The 20,081-nt window shown below is 41.7% G+C and overlaps 1 protein-coding gene across 3 annotated transcripts in view; it reads left to right on the top strand.

The window, feature by feature from the left end:
• The window catches only part of sgcd (sarcoglycan, delta (dystrophin-associated glycoprotein)), a 210,243-nt gene that overhangs the window by 145,801 nt on the left and 44,361 nt on the right, over window positions 1–20,081 (top strand). For all 3 annotated transcript variants that reach the window (XM_063053191.1, XM_063053190.1, XM_063053189.1), the window contains one exon: window positions 11,853–11,925. In XM_063053191.1, the coding sequence (XP_062909261.1) occupies window positions 11,853–11,925 (73 nt within the window). The remainder of the gene's footprint in view (window positions 1–11,852; window positions 11,926–20,081) is intronic.

Here is a 20,081-nt window from a genome sequence, read left to right as displayed (position 1 = left end):
AACAGTAAGGTCTGGTTGTGCAACTTTCTAAAACTTTCCTTGCAATTCCTGGAGAAATGAAATTGTTTCTTCAGATCAGTTTGATGCTTTCTTCGGGTTGTTCTCTCTCTTCTTCCTGATCACTCAGGGACAACACAACTTTGCAAAGAATTGGGAAATCAGTAAAAGCCAGCTGAGGTTTTAAGTTACGTTAAAAAAAAACTTTTGATGAATTAATTTCACCTCGGCCTCTGTACCTCCTTCTGCAATTGGATCCTTGACCTCCTAATCGGAAGACCACAATCTGTGCAGATTGGGGATAACATATCCTCCTCGCTGACGATCAACACTGGTGCACCTCAGGGGTGTGAGCTTAGCCCACTGCTCTACTCTCTGTACACGCATGACTGTGTGGGTAAGCATAGCTCAAATACCATCTACAAATTTGTAGACGATACAACCATTGTTGGTAGAATCCTAGGTGGCGATGAGAGGGCGTACAGGAGTGAGATATGCCAACTAGTGGAGTGGTGTCACAGCAACAACCTGGCACTCAATGTCAGTATGACGAAAGAGCTGATTGTGGACTTCAGGAAGGGTAAGACAAAGGAACACATACCAATCCTCATAGAGGGATCAGAAGTGGAGAGAGTGAGCAGTTTCAAGTTCCTGGATGGCAAGATCTCTGAGGACCTAATCTGGTCCCAACATATCGATGCAGCTATAAAGAAGGCAAGACAGCGGCTATACTTTATTAGGAATTGAAGAGATTTGGCATGTCAACAAATACACTCAAAAGCTTCTATAAATGTACCATGGAGAGCATTTTGACAGTCTGCATCACTGTCAGGTATGGGGGAGGGTGCGGTGGGGGCTACTACACAGGACTGAAAGAAGCTGCAGAGGATTGTAAATCTCACCAGCTCCATCTTGGGTACTAGCCTACATAGTTCCCAGGACATCTTCAAGGAGCGATGTCTCAGAAAGACAGCGTCCATTATTAAGGACCTCCAGCACTCAGGGTATGCCCTTTTCTCACTGTTACCATCAGGTAGGAGGTACAGAAGCCTTAAGGTACACACTCAGTGATTCAGGAACAGCTTCTTCTCCTCTGCCATCAGATTCCTAAATGGACATTGAACCCTTGGACGCCTCCTCATTTTTTTTAATATACAGTATTTCTGTTTTTTGCACAATTTTTAATCTATTCAATATATGTATACTGTAATTGATTTACTTATTTATATTTTTTCTTCTATATTATGTATTGCATTGAACTACTGCTGCTAAGTTAACAAATTTCACGTCACTTGTCAGTGATAATAAACATGATTCTGATTCTGATTTTGCAAGTCACACTCAAGTAGCTCTGTACTTGGGAAGATGATTCTGAGGTGACAACACTCAAAAAGCTGGAGGAATTTACAGGTCAGGCAGCATCTACAGAGGGAAATGGACAGTCAATGTTTCAAAAACATGGATATTGTCTGAACTGCTAAGTTCTTCTAACATTGGTGCTTTGCACCAGATTCCAAATTTTTCAGTTTCTTGTGTCTTCATCTTGACTCTGAGGTTGTTGATATATAGACTCAGACATCCCACCCTGCAAATACTCATTTCAGGGAGATAGCACCATCAATTTGCAGGACACTTCCGGAACTTCTGGGAGAGGTGGGATGTCTGCAATAGAGTAGCTCCTTAGCAGCTAGCCAGCTAGTTTAAATAACGTTAGCTATGCTAATGAATGAATGACATCTGTTAAACTCACCTCAACATGTCCTTTACATTTTAACCCACCATGGGCAATAGAAAAGTCACTGTTGCAACAGTGCAGCGAGCAACACTGTCATTATTTTTGACCCCTATTAGGCAGGGGTACACTTTAGGGTAGTCTGGGGTGGCACACGTTTTATATTTTCTTTTTTGGAACACTCTTCCATGGCGCCCTCTCTGTCTCTGTCTCTCTCTCTCTCGTGCTCGCTCTCTCGCTTTCATGCTCACTCTCTCGCGCGCTCTTTCGCTCTCTCACGCTCTCTCTCTTGCTCGCTCTCAAAGAATTGATTTCTGGGATATTGTATATAATTTGCGGGCGTCAGGGAGCCACTATTAATATGTGGGAGACTCCCGGAACTTCCGGCAGAGGTGGGATGTCTGTAGACTCTACATCTTCAATAAAAATATTTTTCTTCCAGCATGAGATTGCTTCCAACATGTAAAATTTGCAAGGATAGAACTAATGTTTTTAGTTATGTTTCCCTTCAGAAGCTAGTTCTGCACAAACCTTCGTTACAGCAACATGAATATTTAAAATGGATGTATTGTGGAAGTCTGTCTGGGCTGCTCACTTTATTCAATCAAGGGAGCAGCTCCTGGGTTTTGCCATTGGCAGTCTATAATAATCTGGCAGCGATTCAGAAAGTGGATTTTTTTTTCCTTTTCCTCTGGTATGACATGATGATTGCCTTGAATGTAGTAACTTGTTTAAAGAAATGTTCAGGCAGGATATAGATAGGTAGGAAAATTTTGTGCAACACGACCTTGGAACTGCTACCGCTGTCAAGGTGGAATTATTTAAAAAATAATTCTGGGCATAAGCTGGTTTGTATCAGCAAATCACTGGCCCTTCTTTATACCGTAGCTGATTGTCTATACTGTTGTATACAATAGCAAGCTGAGTTACATAGCAGGGTCAGTAACGCCATCAAACACACCCACTCCCACCCATTCTCTATCTTCATACATATACAGTGGCATGCAAAAGTTTGGGCATCCCGGTCAAAATTTCTGTTACTGCGAATAGCTAAGCGAGTAAAAGATGAACTGATCTCCAAAAGTCATAAAGTTAAAGATGAAACATTCTTTTCAACATTTTAAGCAAGATTAGTGTATTATTTTTGTTTTGTACAATTTTAGAGTGAAAAAAAGGAAAGGAGCACCATGCAAAAGTTTGGGCACCCCAAGAGATTTGAGCTCTCAGATAACTTTTACCAAGGTCTCAGACCTTAATTAGCTTGTTAGGGCTATGGCTTGTTCACAGTCATTGTTAGGAAAGGCCAGGTGATGCAAATCTCAAAGCTTTATAAATACCCTGACTCCTCAAACCTTGTCCCAAAAATCAGCAGCCATGGGCTCCTCTAAGCAGTTGCTTAGCACTCCGAAAATTAAAATAAATGATGCCCACAAAGCAGGAGAAGGCTATAAGAAGATAGCAAAGCGTTTTCAGGTAGCCGTTTCCTCAGTTTGTAATGTAATTGCAAAATGGGAGTTATCGGGAACGGTGGAGGTAAAGTTGAGGTCTGGAAGACCAAGAAAATTTAGGGTTCCCCTTGTCCTCACCTACCACTCCACCAGCCTCCAGGTCCACCATATAATTCTCCGTAACTTCCGCCACCTCCAACGGGATCCCATAACCAAGCACATCTTTCCCTCCCCACCTCTTTCTGCTTTCCACAGGAATTGCTCCCTATGCGATTTCCTTATCCATTCGTTTCCCCCCCCCCCCCATCCCTTCCCACCAATCTCCCTCCTGGCACTTATCCTTGTAAGTGGAACAAGTGCTACACCTGCCCTTACACTTCCTCCCTTACCACCATTCAGGGCCCCAGACAGTCCTTCCAGGTGAGGCGACACTTTAGCTGTGAGTCGGCTGGTGTGATATACTGCGTCCTCTGCTCCCGGTGCGGCCCTCGATATATTGGTGAGACCCGACGCAGACTGGGAGACCGTTTTGCTAAACACCTACGCTGTGATACTTGCCAAAGGGAGTGTTACTAAGTACTGACCATGAAGAGTGCCCAAACTTTTGCTTCGGGCCCTTTTCCTATTTTGTTATTTTGAAACCATAAAGGATGGAAATTAAAAAGTAATATTGCTTAAAATATTAAAGAAATGTGTCATCTTTAACTTTATGCCTTTTGAAAATCAGGTCACCTTTTACTCACTTAGCTATTCACAGTAACAGAAATTTTGACCAGGGGTGCCCAAACTTTTGTATGTGTCATAGATATGGATTTTGAAAAGAACATTCTATCATAGTTAATGGTACCAAATCTGCAGTGATAACATGTGGGAATCTGCTCAAGCTAAACAATTTTCCTTTCAGACTCTACAGAAGAGACATCCAATTCTCCACACTATGTTCTGACAGATAGGAATTTTACAATTGCTGTGCTCATCCACTTTCCACTGAATCACCAACTCAGACTCTTTTCCTCAGTATGTAGCTTGACTGTTTCAAACTTCTGGCATGGGGTTCAGTGAACAATCTTCTGTCACTAAAAATTATAGGTGCTTAATCATTAGCATGGACAATGGGCAGAAGGTCCTGCTTCTGTGCTTTACGATTCTATCCTTTCTCTCCCCAGTGGTGGGACAGCTGTCTGAGTGCCCATAACGGAGATTATGAGTATTTACCTTCAGTGTACCTGAAGACATGATTTGAAACATGTAATAGTTCCGTCTCCAGATTCAGGATCAGGATCATGTTCAATATCACTGGCACAGTAGTAGTACCTGTAGTAGGCAAGCTGTCGATCCCAGGGGATCATAGGTTTGCGCCTCTGGTGGACTGTGTCCTCTCCAGGGCGCAAGCCTGGGCAGGAAGATTTGAAGAACTGGCTGTTGCCCATGCAGCGGGTTCCCACTCTCCACATCACTGATGTGGTCCAAGGAAAGTGCAAGCGCCGATACAGCTTGACGCCAGTGTTGTCGCAGAGGTTGCCAAGTTGTAAACAAAATCAAACTGCCTTAGGGACCCCGGTTCCAGATTTCTTCCATGGGGCTTACTCCTGAAGCCTTTCCCATGGGTGGGTATGGCCGCAAGGCAGTGGAGGTTTAAAATCAGAGTTTTCTTTTCCTAGGCAGACTGACGAGCCCCACCCGCCTGAAGCAACTGGTTTAGAGGCGCCAGTGGTCCACCTTTGGCCCTTCTCTTGTCAGTAGAAACAGTTCCACCAGGCCCAGTAGCTAAGCCACACGTGAAGGCCAAGAATTGGACTTGGGTGTCAGAGGCTGTTGGAGGTGCACACCATTTTGGAGCACTTTATAGGTAGTGGGAGTTTATCCCCACTACCATCCCACCATGACAACCTCAGGAACCATCACTGACATATGTTGTGAAATTTGTTGTTATGTGGCAGCATACATCTTTGGAAAGGTGAGATGCAATTAGAATTGAAAAGGAGAACCTCAAAATAAGAACAGGCTGTTATAGCTCACCCAATTTATTTAACCCCAAAATTAAATCATCCTCAAGGTGGCCAGACTTTTGGGCTTGGAGGGACATTTTCCAGCCAGAGTAAATAAAGATTGCCAACCAAAGACCTTCAGGCACTTCCATTCAGATGATGTACTAGTATACAGAAGCTTAGTGGAAATGTGCATTGACAACAATGAACATTCAGTGCTCCTTTGATACAATATCAATTGTTAAATATTTTATTGAGCACACAAGGATCATGGAAACACTAGGAAGTTATGGCATGTGTCAGCATTAGACTACTTTAAGGTAGATAAGCAAAGCAATGGCAGAAATGTTGCATGTTGAAGAAGAAGATAGGTCACATGCACATCAAGCACTGAAACATACAGTGAACTAAATTGTTATGCACGTAAAGTTTTATGCTGAGTTTTGGTAGCCGATTGATGACATTCATTGGTTTTAGCCAAAGAACTGTTACATTTAGACCACCACTGGAGAGGGCAGAGTACCATCCAGATCCAAGTGAGTGCATTCTTTAACTTCTCATCAATGCTGATGAGTGTCTCCCACTCCATCCTCCCATCATCCCATGTCCTTTCACAAACATGAGAAAATCTACAGTTGCTGGAAATCCAGAGCACCTCATGCAAAATGCTGGAGGAACTCAACAGCCCGGGCAGCATCTATGAAAAAGAGTAAAAAGTCGATGTTTTGGGCCGAGACCCTTCATCAGGACTGGAATGAAAGAGGAGAAGTCAGTGTAAGAAGGTGGGGGAGAGGAGGAAGACGTCCACGGTGGTAGGTGATAGATGAAACCGGGAGAGGGGGAGGGTTTAAAGTAATGAGCTGGGAAGCTGATTGTTGAAAGAGATTAAAGGGCTGGAGAAGGGGGAATCCGATAGGAGAGGATAGAAAACCATGGAAGAAAGGGAAGGATGAGGAGCACCAGAGGGTGATGATGGGCAGATAAGGAGATAAGGTGATAGAAGGGAACAGGAGTGAGAAATGGTGAAAGAGGGGTGGGGGGAAATTACTGGAAGTTCGAGAAATCGATGTTCATGCCATCAGGTTGGAGGCTATCCAGATGGAATATAAGGTGTTGCTCCTCCCACCTGAGTGTGGCCTCATCGTGGCTCTAGAGAAGGCCATGGACTGACAAGTCAGAATGGGAATGGGAAGTAGAATTGAAATCACCAACTAGATGACAACATCACCTGACTGTGTGGGTGATGTGTTCCCTCCCAGATGCGCTGAACAACTTCTACACTCGGTTTGAGGCGGATAATGACGTGATGGCGAGCAAGACCACCCCTCCTCCAAATGATCAGGTGCTATGAAGAGAACCCTGTGCGGGGTCAACCCACAGAAGGCTGCTAGACCAGACAATATTCCTGGCAGAGTGCTTAGAGGATGTGCAGACCAGCTAGCAGATATTCTCACTGACATCTTCAACATCTCCCTGAGCAGCGCCGTGGTTCCTACGTGCTTCAAGGCCGCCACGATCGTCCCCATGCCAAAGAAGTCTTCAGTGTCCTGCCTCAACGACTACCATCCCGTTGCACTCACATCCATCATCATGAAGTGTTTCAAGAGGCTCGTCATAAGACACATCAAGTCCCTGCTGCCCCCCTCACTGGACCCCCTGCAGTTCGCGTACCGTCCCAACTGTTCAACAGACTATGCTATTGTCATCACCCTCCACCTGGCTTTAACCCACCTGGACAAAAAAGGCACGTACATTCGAATGCTTTTCATAGACTTCAGTTCAGCATTCAACACAATCATTCCACAGAAACTGTTTGGAAAGCTGAGCCTACTGGGCCTGAACACCTCCCTCTGCAACTGGATCCTAGACTTCCTGACTGAGAGACCTCAGTCAGTCCGGATTGGAAGCAGCATCTCTAATACCATCACACTGAGTACGGGGTCCCCCAGGGTTGTGTGCTTAGTCCACTGCTGTTCACTCTGCTGACCCACGACTGTGCTGCAACACACAGCTCGATCCACATCATCAAGTTCGCCGATGACACGACAGTGGTGGGTCTCATCAACAAGAACGATGAGTCAGCATACGGAGAGGAGGTGCAGCGACTAATGGACTGGTGCAGAACCAACAACCTGTCTCTGAATGTGAGCAAAGCAAAAGAGATAGTTGTTGACTTCAGGAGGACACAGAGCAACCACTCACCGCTGAACATCGATGACTCCTCTGGAGAGATCGTTAAGAGCACCAAATTTCTTGGTGTTCACCTGGCAGAGAATCTCACCTGGTCCCTCAACACCAGCTCCATAGCAAAGAAAGCACAGCAGCATCTCTACTTTCTGCGAATGCTGAGAAAAGTCCATCTCCCACCGCCCATCCTCACCACGTTCTACAGAGGTTGTATTGAGAGCATCCTGAGCAGCTGCATCACAGCCTGGTTCGGAAATTGCACCATCTCAGATCGCAAGACCCTGCAGCAGATAGTGAGGTCAGCTGAGAAGATCATCGGGGTCTCTCTTCCCGCCATCACAGACATTTACACCACACACTGCATCCGTAAAGCAAACAGCATTATGAAGGGCCCCACGCACCCCTCATATAAACTCTTCTCCCTCCTGCCATCTGGAGAAAGGCACCAAAGCATTCGGGCTCTCACGACCGGACTATGTAACAGTTTCTTCCCCCAAGCCATCAGACTCCTCAATACCCAGAGCCTGGACCGACACCAACCTACTGCCCTCTACTGTGCCTATTGTCTTGTTTATTATTTATTATTATTTATTGTAGTGCCTGCACTGTTTTGTGCACTTTATGCAGTCCTGGATAGGTCTGTAGTCTAGTGTAGTTTTTGTGTTTTTTCTTAAGTAGTTCAGTGTAGTTTTTGTATTGTTTCATGTAGCACCATGGTCCTAGAAAATGTTGTCTCGTTTTTACTATGTTCTGTACCAGATCAGTTATGGTTGAAATGACAGTAAAAAGTGACTTGACTTGAAATGGGTCCCGCAGATATACAGGAGGCCACACTGGGAGTACTGGATGCAGTAGATGACCCCAAAAAACTCACAGGTGAAGTGCCACCTCACCTGGAGGGACTGTTTGGGTCCCTGAAAGGAAGTGAGGGAGAAGGTGTAGGGGCAGATGTGGCATTTGTTCCAATTGCAAGGACAAGTGTCAGGAGGGAGATTAGTGGGGAGTGATAAGTGGACAATGGAGTCACGTAGGGTGTGACCCCTTTGGAAAGCGGAAAGTGGTGGGGAAGGAAAGATGTGCTTGCTGGTGGGATCCCATTGAGTATGGTGGAATTTATGGAGAATTATGTGCTGGACGTGGAGGCTAGTGGCAGGGTAGGTGAAGACAAGAGAATCCCTGTCACTGGTGTGGTGGCGGGAGGATGGGTTGAATGTCCCTTCCTTGTCTTCTGCTCAGTTATTCCACCATCTACCTAATAAACCCCTCACCACCACAATATCCCTTATTCCAACCTTCTACTTTATTTATTTGACCAAAATCTTACTGATGGTGGAGAAAACTCAAGGGGTTGATTGATCTAGTGCTGCTCCTGTTTCTTTGCTTATTGTGTTTTGAACAGTATATTAGCTCTCCATTTCCTTCGGTGATGGAACTATTGAGGTGGAAGGGCATTTTATCATAGGCAATATCCTGGGCTTTGTGTGTGGTGGAATTTCAGAATTAGTTCAGCAAACTCGCTACAGGCCAATGATTTGGTCCCTCAAACATCAAAGAATATTCCTATGGAATATCTCTTTGTCACTCAATTAATGATGAAGTGATAGGCTGTGATTTCTGTGAGGGGTTACATGTTTCATTAACTCAGAAGTGGTTAGTTACTTTCCCATTGTAGATGACACATTATTTTCTTTGGAGGTGGAGTAGATTTCATGTCTGAGTCAGAATGCTATGAATTAAGTCCAAGTACATAAAGTGGAATACAAGTTGGCAGACACACCAGTGCTGAGGGAATGCTGCAATGTCAGAGCTTCTATCCTTGGTGGATGAAACATTAAACTCATGTGCTCTCGCAACTTACTGCCTGTTATGCCTGTTGGCATTTAGGGCAACAATGAAGGTCCTCCATCTCCTTGGCAGTGTTCTGGGCTTCCTTCCTCATGCCTGCAGTTTCCTCCTCTTAGCTTTCTCTACTATCAGCCATGCAAATCCAAGTTGGAGACTCAGGAACACTGTTGCATACAGATGTAGAAAGATTCTTCATTGCTGTCTCCGTAACAGTTTTGTCTGACCAGTCAGGGTTGTTAGCCCTGATTTGAACCCCCAAACCAGAAGAAACAGAGGACCACTCTTAGTCTAGCCTCTATCCTTTGACCTGTTTGGCATGGGTGACCCTTCTGAGAGCCAAAGCATAAAGCCCTGACTCCAGGCAGCATAGCTCTCTGAGTTACTGAGGCACTCAAGCCTACAAATCACGACAATGTTATGGTCCTTTTGGATGCTGTCCTCTCAGGGTGATGTAAAATTTTACATTGAACTATTTAACAAGTGAACAAGTCAGTTCTTCCCAGCACCTGACCCAGTATTTTGTCTCTCACTAAACATAATCATGTACAATTTAGCTACCAACAGTGATTACACTTCAAAATGGCTTTATGACTTCCTTGAGTTATGTAAGGTTTACGCATAGATGTAATTCTTTATACCAGATATTCAGCTGATTTATTTAAAAAGATGAACAATAGAGCTTTATTGTTTTTAGTTATATATAATATAACTCTATTCTTTTTCTTAAAGGTCTGATTTGGGAATAATAGGTTAGAGTCACTGCAACTTCAGTCTCATGGTTGTATGTGGTAACATGAAGGTCCTCCATCTCCTTGGCAGTGTTCAGGCCTTCCTTCATCATGCCAGTAGTTTCCTCTCAGTTTTCACTACAGAGTGGAATAAATTTACTTTGAACTTTGAACTTTCTTTTATTTGGGCAATGTCACATTGGCAGAAATCAAGCTTGGGTGTCTCAGAGTTCCAGTCACCACACCAATTTTCTCAGGAACTAATTCTCTTTGTGCCCTATAAACATTTAATTATACACTTTATCTGATTTGAAGCCTATAGCTTTGGTAAAGGACTTAGGTCTTGATTATTAGACAGAACAACAGGAATCACATCGAAGCCTTTCTCATAACTTCAGTGGGTTTACTTAGGCTGTTCGGAATTACCTAATCTCAGAGAGGGTATATAAGAAAGTTAAATCTCCTTCATTATTTCAGGATTACAAACCAGATCCCCTAGGGTTTCAGGATTCACTTCCTGATGGCTGTGGAATTCCAGACTGCAGGAACATCAGACTCAAAAATGGTTACTTGCCCCACAGCAGTAAGGCTGATCAACACCTTCACATACCATACTCCCCACCACCACTACTTTATAATTTCCTGTCAGAGTGACTTATGTAAAGACACTCCTACCTAGCTTCACTTTATGTATAAAGCTATCTTACGCATTTTATATTTATTGTGTTTTTTTCTATTAAGTTCCTTAACTTATTGTGTGTGTGTGTGTGTGTGTGTGTGTGTGTGTGTGTGTGTGTGTGTGCGCGCGCGCTTTTTCTTGTGCTCTATCAGATCTGGAGTACCTATTATTTCGTTCCCCTTTATACTTGTGCATTGGAAATGAAACAAAGCAATCTTGAATCTTGAATATTGAAATATCCACATGAGTTTCAGGTGGAGACTGGATTAGACATGTCTGGGAGGCCACCTTGTGGTTAAATAATCTGCGTACAGTTAGAACAAAAACGGGTAATGATCAATGAGGCAGGGTACTAGTGTAAGGCTACTGTCTGTAGAAACAAATCCTAGAAAGCAATCGGGTTTTCATTTACAAGTTCCACAGAATCTGAAAGTGAAAGAAATAAGAAGCAGATCATTGTCCACCAATAGCAAAACAGTATCACCATTTATAAAGAAACAGCTTTGCATTTTGTGACTGCTCCTCAGATTTCATCTCTTGCTTGTACCTTGAGCTGGGTAATAGGTTGTTGCGGGGAGTTGACGGGCTGTTTTTTCTTGTGTGATTTGAAGGAAAAAGATCTGCTCTTTACTTTCTTCTCAGTTAAATTTGAGATCTGTTGTGATACTCTCCATTACTTCCGGGTCCCTGAAGATGTTGTGATCTTTTTTGGTGGTTATTCTTGATGAAACATGATCCATCTCTAACTTATAGTTACTGCTTGATACACTTTGGCATTTAGGGTAGCAATTGAGGTTTTCTTCATTGCTGATCCTGTATAACTTTTTTTGACCATGCAGGGTTGTTTGCCTGAGCTGAAACCCTGAACCTGAAGAACCAGGTTGTAGTTCTCCTGGAGGATTTCTAAATTTTAAAACCAGGGAAAAGAAGCTGGGATCAATCCTGGAGCCCTCCATATTGTGAAACGATGCTTTGGTGCACCAACATAATGCAGTGAAATGTATTTTTTCCAGTGAAGTCTGCAAGCAGCAGTGCAAAACCCAGCAGGTTTACATTTTAACAGCAGGCTTAGATCAGCTTACTGCTGTCTGCAGTCCACTTGGTGGGAGTAGGAATTCTATATGGTGTGTTTATACCCATATGTGTTGATATATGTAATATTGTTAAAGTTTATTGAGACTGGTTTAGAATTGGGGAAGTCTGAATCATAATATTTCTTCATTAACATCAATTGATATTTCACTCTAGGTGCTGAAGGGGCTGTGTTTGAGAGCTCTCTAGAAACACCACAAATCCGGGCCGAACCATTTAAAGAGCTAAGGTATGAAACATGACTTTCCCCGTTCTATGATTTTTTTCCCTCATTCTGTTCACTCTTTCATCCTCCTTTTCCATACCCTATCTCATTTTCCTTCCCATTATGCTGCTCTTTCTTATCACTGGCATTCCAATGCGCTCCCCACAGAGGCATCATCTCTCAGGTGTGAGGATAAGCCAAAATTTGTCAAGTCAAGGAGGAGGACAAAATAAAATCTCTGACCTTATTTTGTTCAAAGTTAGGGAAGGTCAATTTTTTCCAATAATCGACATAATAAAAAGGAGATTACAGAGTTATTATTACATTGCTGCTTATGAAGATTTGCTGTGCAGATGTTGTCTTCCCCATTGCACACGTTACAACAATGACTATTATTCAAAGGTAGTGAAGCACTTTGGGGGTATTCTAAGGTTAAGAAGGATGATATATTTCTTCATGCTTTTGTTTTCACTTCTTCTTACTCTCTTCATCTTTGTATCTTTGTTCTCTTTTCCTTTACTCACTGGAGAATTTTTTTCACTTCATTTATTATTTCTCATAATTTTTCTTCCCTTGGTGATGAACATTAAAGTGAGTTCAATTTACAGAGTTAGCTTGCGGAAAAGTCTGACTGAATTCTCAAAAAATTTTATCAAGATAAGAACAAACCTTGGATAGAAACCTTATCATGGTTGAACAATTGTGGATACAGAGATCTGGGTAGACCAGCTGAGTACTTGCACTTGTAATACTAGACATAGTCCATGGGGGTGCATGGAGTATATCTTCTATTACAATACAAGTACTCAGCTGGTCTCACTAGATCTCCGGACAGGCAGACTAACTATTAATGCAGGTCATACCTCACAAGGGTTTATATGCATGCATGCTTCCAGAATTCAGTGCTCTACTTTATAGAACGTGTAATTTTGAGCATTTTTGTTTTGCAACACAAGGGGGTGAAGCTGATTTTTGGTGGCAGTGGGAAATGAACATCTTATGAGTCAGTACTCCGTTTACAGCACAACTTATCATCTTTTTTCCATGAGATCATGGGTTGGCTCTGAAACAAGGTACTGAAGTTTAGCACCCATTTCACACAATCATCAAAGATCAATTTCATTACCACCAAACTGCAATATTAATAAAAATCATGATAAAATTGCAGTGTTGAATTGTATACCTCAAATGTGGAATTCCATTATTAAATGATGCATTCCCATAAATCTATAAAAATCTTCATTTTTTTTTAGTTATTGTCCTGATTTCAATACTTAAAAAGTCTGTAAAATAAAGAAGAGGACATTAAAAAAAATCAACACGCTGAACATTTGGTGTCAAGGTTTCTTTAGTTTTAACAATATTTCAGTTCTTTGTTAGGAAAATAGTTTTTCCTATAGTTGACATGAATGCCAAAGTTGCAATCATTTGCTTTAAGGGCTCAATTTTATGAACAGTGTTGATCCAGGGACTAAGGGCCCCCTGATTTCTCAGTGCTGTGCAGCTGCTGCCACAAGGCAAACTGCCATTTTAATCTCTGGAATACCTCAAACTACTCCTTTAAGACTTTGTCACATGACAGAATTAGATAGAGCCTTTGCTTCCCTTTCAAAACTATTACTGATGACGTTTCATTCACATCAATGACGCCATTTTCTTGAGCAACTGGAAGAATTGTGATAACAAGTTCTTACAATCAAAATACATTAAGCTTACAATGCTCCGCCTCATTACAGTGGTCTCTCCTTTTCTGACTCTAGGTCAGTGCATCCTTCACCCCACCACAGATGGCTGTGTTTTCAGCTTTGCTAAATCCCAAGCACTTAAATTCTACCTCTTCACTTCCCCAACACCTTCCTATCCCATTTAAAACTAAGTCTTCGGACAACCATTCTACATGCTTTTGGCAAATATATTGCTGCAAAGTTCTCTTAGGTTTTTTTACGCTAATGTTACTATACAAATGTAAACTGATGTAAGAATGAAGGTTGGATTTAAACGCTCAAGATTTACATTTAATATATTGTCTTCTAATATCAATTAAGTTCTCATTTCTGAATAATGAATCATAACTTTGTGTGAGTGGGTGGGTGGGAGGGTAGGAGAGGGGCCTGTTTTGCTGTGGTTATCTTGATTTGTTATTTTTGTTGCTGCTGCATGTGTTGTTCACATGTTCTACCAGTCTTTTGTTGCCAGTACAATCTTCTATGTGGTGGTGTGCTGGGGCAGTGGCATCAACATGGGTGATGCCAACAGGCTCAATAAACTGATTAGAGAGGCGGGCTCTGTTCTTAGAGTCAAACTGGACACACTGGAGACTGTGGTAGATCAAAGGACCCTATGGAAAACCCTGGCAATTCTGGACAATGTTTCTCACCCTCTGAAAGCCACCTTGGCTGAACAGAGGAGCACTTTTAGTAGTAAGACCATAAGACCATAAAATCATTCCTGGAATCTTTCTAGTAATAGACTGAGACAACTGCACTACTCCAAAGAGCGCTATATGAGGTTATTCTTACACTTGACCATTAGACTCTATAATGAATCAATCTATAACTGAGGAAGTGATGACTCCCTCCTGTTAGACTGTTTGAGGTAACTTTTTTTTATTCTTTCATACATCTCTTCTAATATTTGTATATTTCTATATCTGTGCACTTGTAATACTACTGTGACACTGTAATTTCCTTTGGGGTCAATGAGGTATCTATATATCTATCTATCTTCTGCTAAGCAACGTTGGTGCTGGAATGTGTAGCAATACTTATGGGCTCTCCCAGCACATCCTTAGGTGTGTTGGTTTTTGGTGCAAATGGCACATTTCACTGTATGGTTCTTATGTGATAAATAAATCTGAATCTAAGGATTTATCGAAGTTAATCACTTATTTTTAAAAAATCTGACTTAAAATAACAAACTCCCCACTTTCCCTGGGACTCACACGGGTATTTAGCTACAATGGTTTTGGACACTTGTTTAGCTAAAATGATTGCGTCTTATGAAAGTGTTATCAAATGTCAACATTTGAGAATGTCAACATCCTCTGGGAATCTGCACTAAAAACTTGCCTGTGACAGCCATATCTTATGTGTATTGGCTGCAGGTAGAGGGGCAGGATAAGGCTGATTTTGATAAATGAGCAGATTCATGCTTTATATATAAATATACAGAATTTTGAATATGCTTAGAGACACATGGTGTAACCAGTAGAACGACTATTAATTCATTATTATAAAATTAAAGGAAAAATGTGTAGTTTAAATTCTAGGACATTGTGTACAGGTTAAGTACATACCTTATCCAACTACAGAAGTTAGACCAACACACAAATGTGCTGGAGGAACTCAGCAGGTCAGGCAGCATCGATGGAAATGAATAAGCAGTCGATATTTTGGTCTGAGACCGGTCAGGACTGAACATAAAGAGGGAAGAAGCCAGAATAAAAAGGGGGGGGTGGAATAGGAGGAGGAGGACAAACTCTAAGGTGGTAGATGAAGCCAAGTGAGTGGGGGTGGGGCGGTTAAGTAAGAAGCTGGGTGGTGATAAGTGGAAAAGGTTTAGGGCTGGGGAAGAAGGAATCTGATGGTGGAGGAGAGTGGATCATGGAAGAAAGGGAAGGAGGAGGGGCACCAGGGGAAGAGATAGGCAGGTGAGGAGAAGTAAGAAATCACTGGGGAAATGAAGAAGAGGGATGGGAAAAAAATTACCTGAAGTTGTAAAATCAATGTTCATGACATCCTGAATGGAATTTGAGGTGTTGCTCCAAGTTAACAGCGTATTCCTTTTGCATTCCCTCCTGTTCAAAAGTTGCAGTGATAATGCTGATTTTTTTTTTCTTTATCTCTTCTGAGTCTGAAGAGATAAGGATTCATCAGCAGCATGCTGAGATATTTGTTTACTATTCAGTGGTGTTAAATGTGCTCTAAAGTTTTGCCTGAGTGGTACATGCAGCATCAATGATGCAGTTCCATTGTCTCGAATAAAACTGAATTCTGGAAATAGAACATATCATGCAGTTACTGTCATATAGCACAGTGAGCGATCAATCCTTACAGATGGCCTAGATGTTCTCCTAAACTACCATAACAACTAGACAATCATTCCTTAGAGTTTTGACAAAATTATGGCACCTAATTGAAAATGCCCAATAGAAAGTCTACCCCAATAATCTTTATCATCTTTAGTACTGAACACATCTTTATAAAATGAGTTATGTTCAAATCTTTTCTTTGGGGAAAGATCTAAAGAGCAAATTCAGAACTATTAATGACTGGCTTCAATAATTTTAGTTCTAATCTTCATCCTATGGGAAACATAGAGTACAAGCTTGCTCTTGAGATTCACACAGAGGGGGAAAATGCAGCAAAGTTTCAGTGACCGAATTATTTCTACGACGTGGGCATTTTTAACAGAGAACATCCCTTCCTGGATCATTTGTCTGCCAGTACTGAGCCTCTGTCCACTTAGGAGACCCAGTGCCACCGAGAGATCCAGAGTCATCTGACTTATCTTCAGTTTTTTGCAGATGCAGTGAAAAGGAATATCAACCCCACAACGTACTGAGAAGCAGGCTGGCTCTCCTTAAGCATATCTTCCTGTCCTATGTTACTGTGTGGACTATTCACGGACAATATTTTCCTGAGAACCACAGTAGTGTAATGATGAGCATTACGTTTTACAAGGGCCAGCCATTGGGGTTCATTTCCCACCATTATCTGTAAGGAGTTTGTACATTCTCCCCATGATATCTGGGTGTTCCTTGGGAACTTAGCATGGGACTTCTGTCTCTGAGGGAAGTTTAAACTTTCAACCTGCCGGATAAGACCATTAGACCAATAGATATGGGAGCAAAATTAGGCCATTTGGCCCATCGAGCCTGCTCCGCCATTTCATCATGGCTGATCCATTTCCCTCTCAGATCCGATCTCCTGTCTTGTCCCCATAACCCTTCATGCCACATCCACTGTTTCGAGGCTTTTCAACATTTGATAGCGTTTAATAAGACCCCCCCCCCCATTCTTCTGAATTTTAGTGGGTACAGGCCTAGAGTCATCAATCAGTCCTCAAATGGTAACTCTTTCATTCCTGGAACCATTCTTGTGAACCTCTATGAACCTTCTCCAATATCAGCACATCCTTTCTTAGATAAGGTGCCCAAAACTGCTCACAGTACTCCAAGTGAGGCCTTACCAATGCTTTATAAAGCCTCAAGATAACAACATTACATTTGTACAACCTGAATGTTTCATTATTCTCATTTACCATTTCTGTCTATGATCAAGTCAGAAGTCAGTCATACTGCTGAGTATCAATCTAGCTGGATATTCAGATTCTTTATACATTCAGGTTTTCAACTTTAAAATAAACAAAATCTAATTTTACTTGTGGTCAGTAAATGGATTTGAAATGAATGAGCAACTTGTGAATTGGTATTACCACATTTGGGTAATAGGAGAATACTTTCAGCTATCTTATTGTCCCTGACATTCTCAACTTGACATCCATATATGAGTGATTATTGCATTAGATTAGTTTGTCAATGTTCAATGATATTATGGCTCAGCTGGTAGAACTCTGGCTCCTGAGTCATGAGGTTTCGGATTAAGTTCCTCCCTGCAGACCTGAGCAAAATGTTCTGGATAAATTCAATGCTCAGGGACTGCTGTATTGCCGCAGGTTCTGTTTTCTGCAAAGATATTGAGTTGAGACTCTGATTGTTCCCAACTGGAAGTAAAAGAAAAATCCTATGGCACTTTGAAATGAATTCCCAAATTCAGCCAAGTTTTACTCTTCAATCAGTAATCCTAAAACAGACCATCACGTTGCTGCTTATGGGATTTGATGGACATGTTTATTGTACCATTCACTGATGATGTTTCGAAGTAAGACCATAAGACCATCAGACGTAGGAGCAGAATTATGCCATTTGGCCCATTGAGTCTGCTCTGCCATTCGATCGTAACTGACTTATTATCCCTCTCAACCCATTTTCCTGCCATCTCTCCCTAACATTTGATACCCTTACTAATCAGAAACCTATCAACCTCCACTTTAAATATTTCTAATAACTTGCCCTCCACTGCTGTCTAAGGCAATGAATTCCACAGCTTCGCCATCCTGGCTGAAGAACTTCCTCCTCATCTCTGTTCTGAGGAGACTTCTTTCTATTCTGAGGCTATGCCCTCTGGTCCTAGACTCCCCCAATATAGGAATCATCCTCTCCACATCCACTCTATCTAGGCCTTTAGACATGAAGCACTCTGGAGCATGTGACGGACACAACTTATTTTTTTGTCTTTCTGATGGAAAGATTGCCATCAGATTGTGTTCTTCGGTTATCAGCAACTACTATAGAAGCCACTTCTTCATTCAAGCTCTTCCTGATGTGTTTCCCTCTTCCTACCTTTGCTTTTTTTTCTTATTTATCCCTATCATGTTGACTTTCTCACCTCTTGCACTTTGCTTCCTGGTTCTGTATGTGTATCACTACCTCTGATCAATATTTGGTGGCTCATCACAAACTAATTAAACTGAGATCTCATTAGTGAAAACAAACAGGTGTAGGAGAGTGTCTGCACCCTGGTGAGTACCACACTAGCAACAGTAATTAATCTTTATATTAAACTACTGGCTAACCTTGAGAGGAAAGCAGATGCTAATAAATGGCACAATTAAAAATAAAAATCTGCATTATGGATATTTCACAGCTGATAAGAGCAGTCTCGCGAGCAGAATATGGGCATAATGCTGAACTCAAAACTTAATGAGGATTCATTGAATTCCCTTAATAACACAGCAGATTGTTTCTTTTATACATTGTTGTCTGGAAGATCAATCAGGGAGCTGATTTTATGTTTTCAGGGCACAATGTTGATCTAAGACATTGAATATCAATTGTTTCTGCAAAAAAATGTGTATCTAATGGATTTATAATGGTAAATTTATTTGTATCAGTTCCAATTGGCCCTTGCTGTTGGAAGGGTCAGGGTGTGAATCTTGAGACTCACTCATATCTGAAACAAAAAGCCACAGTGTTGGTTGCTTCTTCACAGGTAGTTTATCCCAGCAAAATTGTCAGCATTGTATGTTCTGTCTCATCACTTGGATTCTGGATACAGATTTAGAAGTGATGATGCATGGGACAGATAAGAACCTCATCTCCTCCTGGCTTCACAAAAGCACCTTATCGGTGGTGTAGCAAAACTTCAGTGGATAATGTCCAGCAACTGTTCCATGTGCCACTGACCAGTTACATTCAAACCTAAAAGTTAAAGGGCCTCACATAATCAGCATTAGGACAATGTGCTGTCATACCACTAAGCCCGTATGTCGTATGATATTTTAATGGCAAGAAACATTCCAATATTTAACCTATTCAATGTTTCTGAAAACTTACAGTTGGAAGCTTACAGTACGCAACCCTTCTTTAAAGGGAAATACTTCTGAAATTTAGAAAAAGACAATAGTAAGATCTTTTGTCTGCAAAAGGCAGAGCAGTATACCAATTTCTTCTGAAGTCAAGGAGCCGTACAGCACTGAAATGAGCCCTTTGACTCAACTTATCTCCACAGACTAAAAGGTGCTTATTATCCAATAATAGTAAGGAAAGCAATTGTTCATATAGGCTACCATTTTAATTCGAGTCCTCATGATGTGTTCAGCATATAGATTAAATAAGGAGGGTGACAGAATGCAGCCTTGTCGTACTCCTTTCCCAATCTTGAACCAGTTTGTTGTTCTGTAATTAGTTTTAACTGTTGCTTCTTGATCTTGGTACAAATTTCTCATAAGGCAGATCAGATGTCAGGTATCCCCATTTTCTTTGAGGATTTGCTATAGTTCATTATGGTCCACACTGTCGAAGGCTTTAGAGTAGTCAATAAAACATAGATAAATACATTTCTGAAATTCCTTCGATTTCTCCAATATCCAGCGTAGGTTAGCAATTTGATCTCTGGTGCCTTTGCCTCTTCTAAAACCAGCTTGTACATCTGGCAGTTCTCATTCCATATATTGCTGGAGTGTTGCTTGCATGATCTTTATCATTACGTTGCTAGCATGTGAAATTAGTGAAATTGTTTGGTAATTTGAACATTCCTTTACATTTCCCTTATTGGGAATTGGGATATAAACTGATCTTTTTCCAGTCTAAAGGCCATTATTCGGTTTTCCAGATCTGC

The sequence above is a fragment of the Mobula hypostoma genome, chromosome 7 (assembly GCF_963921235.1).
Source record: "Mobula hypostoma chromosome 7, sMobHyp1.1, whole genome shotgun sequence".
Classification (NCBI taxonomy): Eukaryota; Metazoa; Chordata; class Chondrichthyes; order Myliobatiformes; family Myliobatidae; genus Mobula; species Mobula hypostoma.
This window is presented reverse-complemented; position numbering and strand designations above follow the sequence as displayed.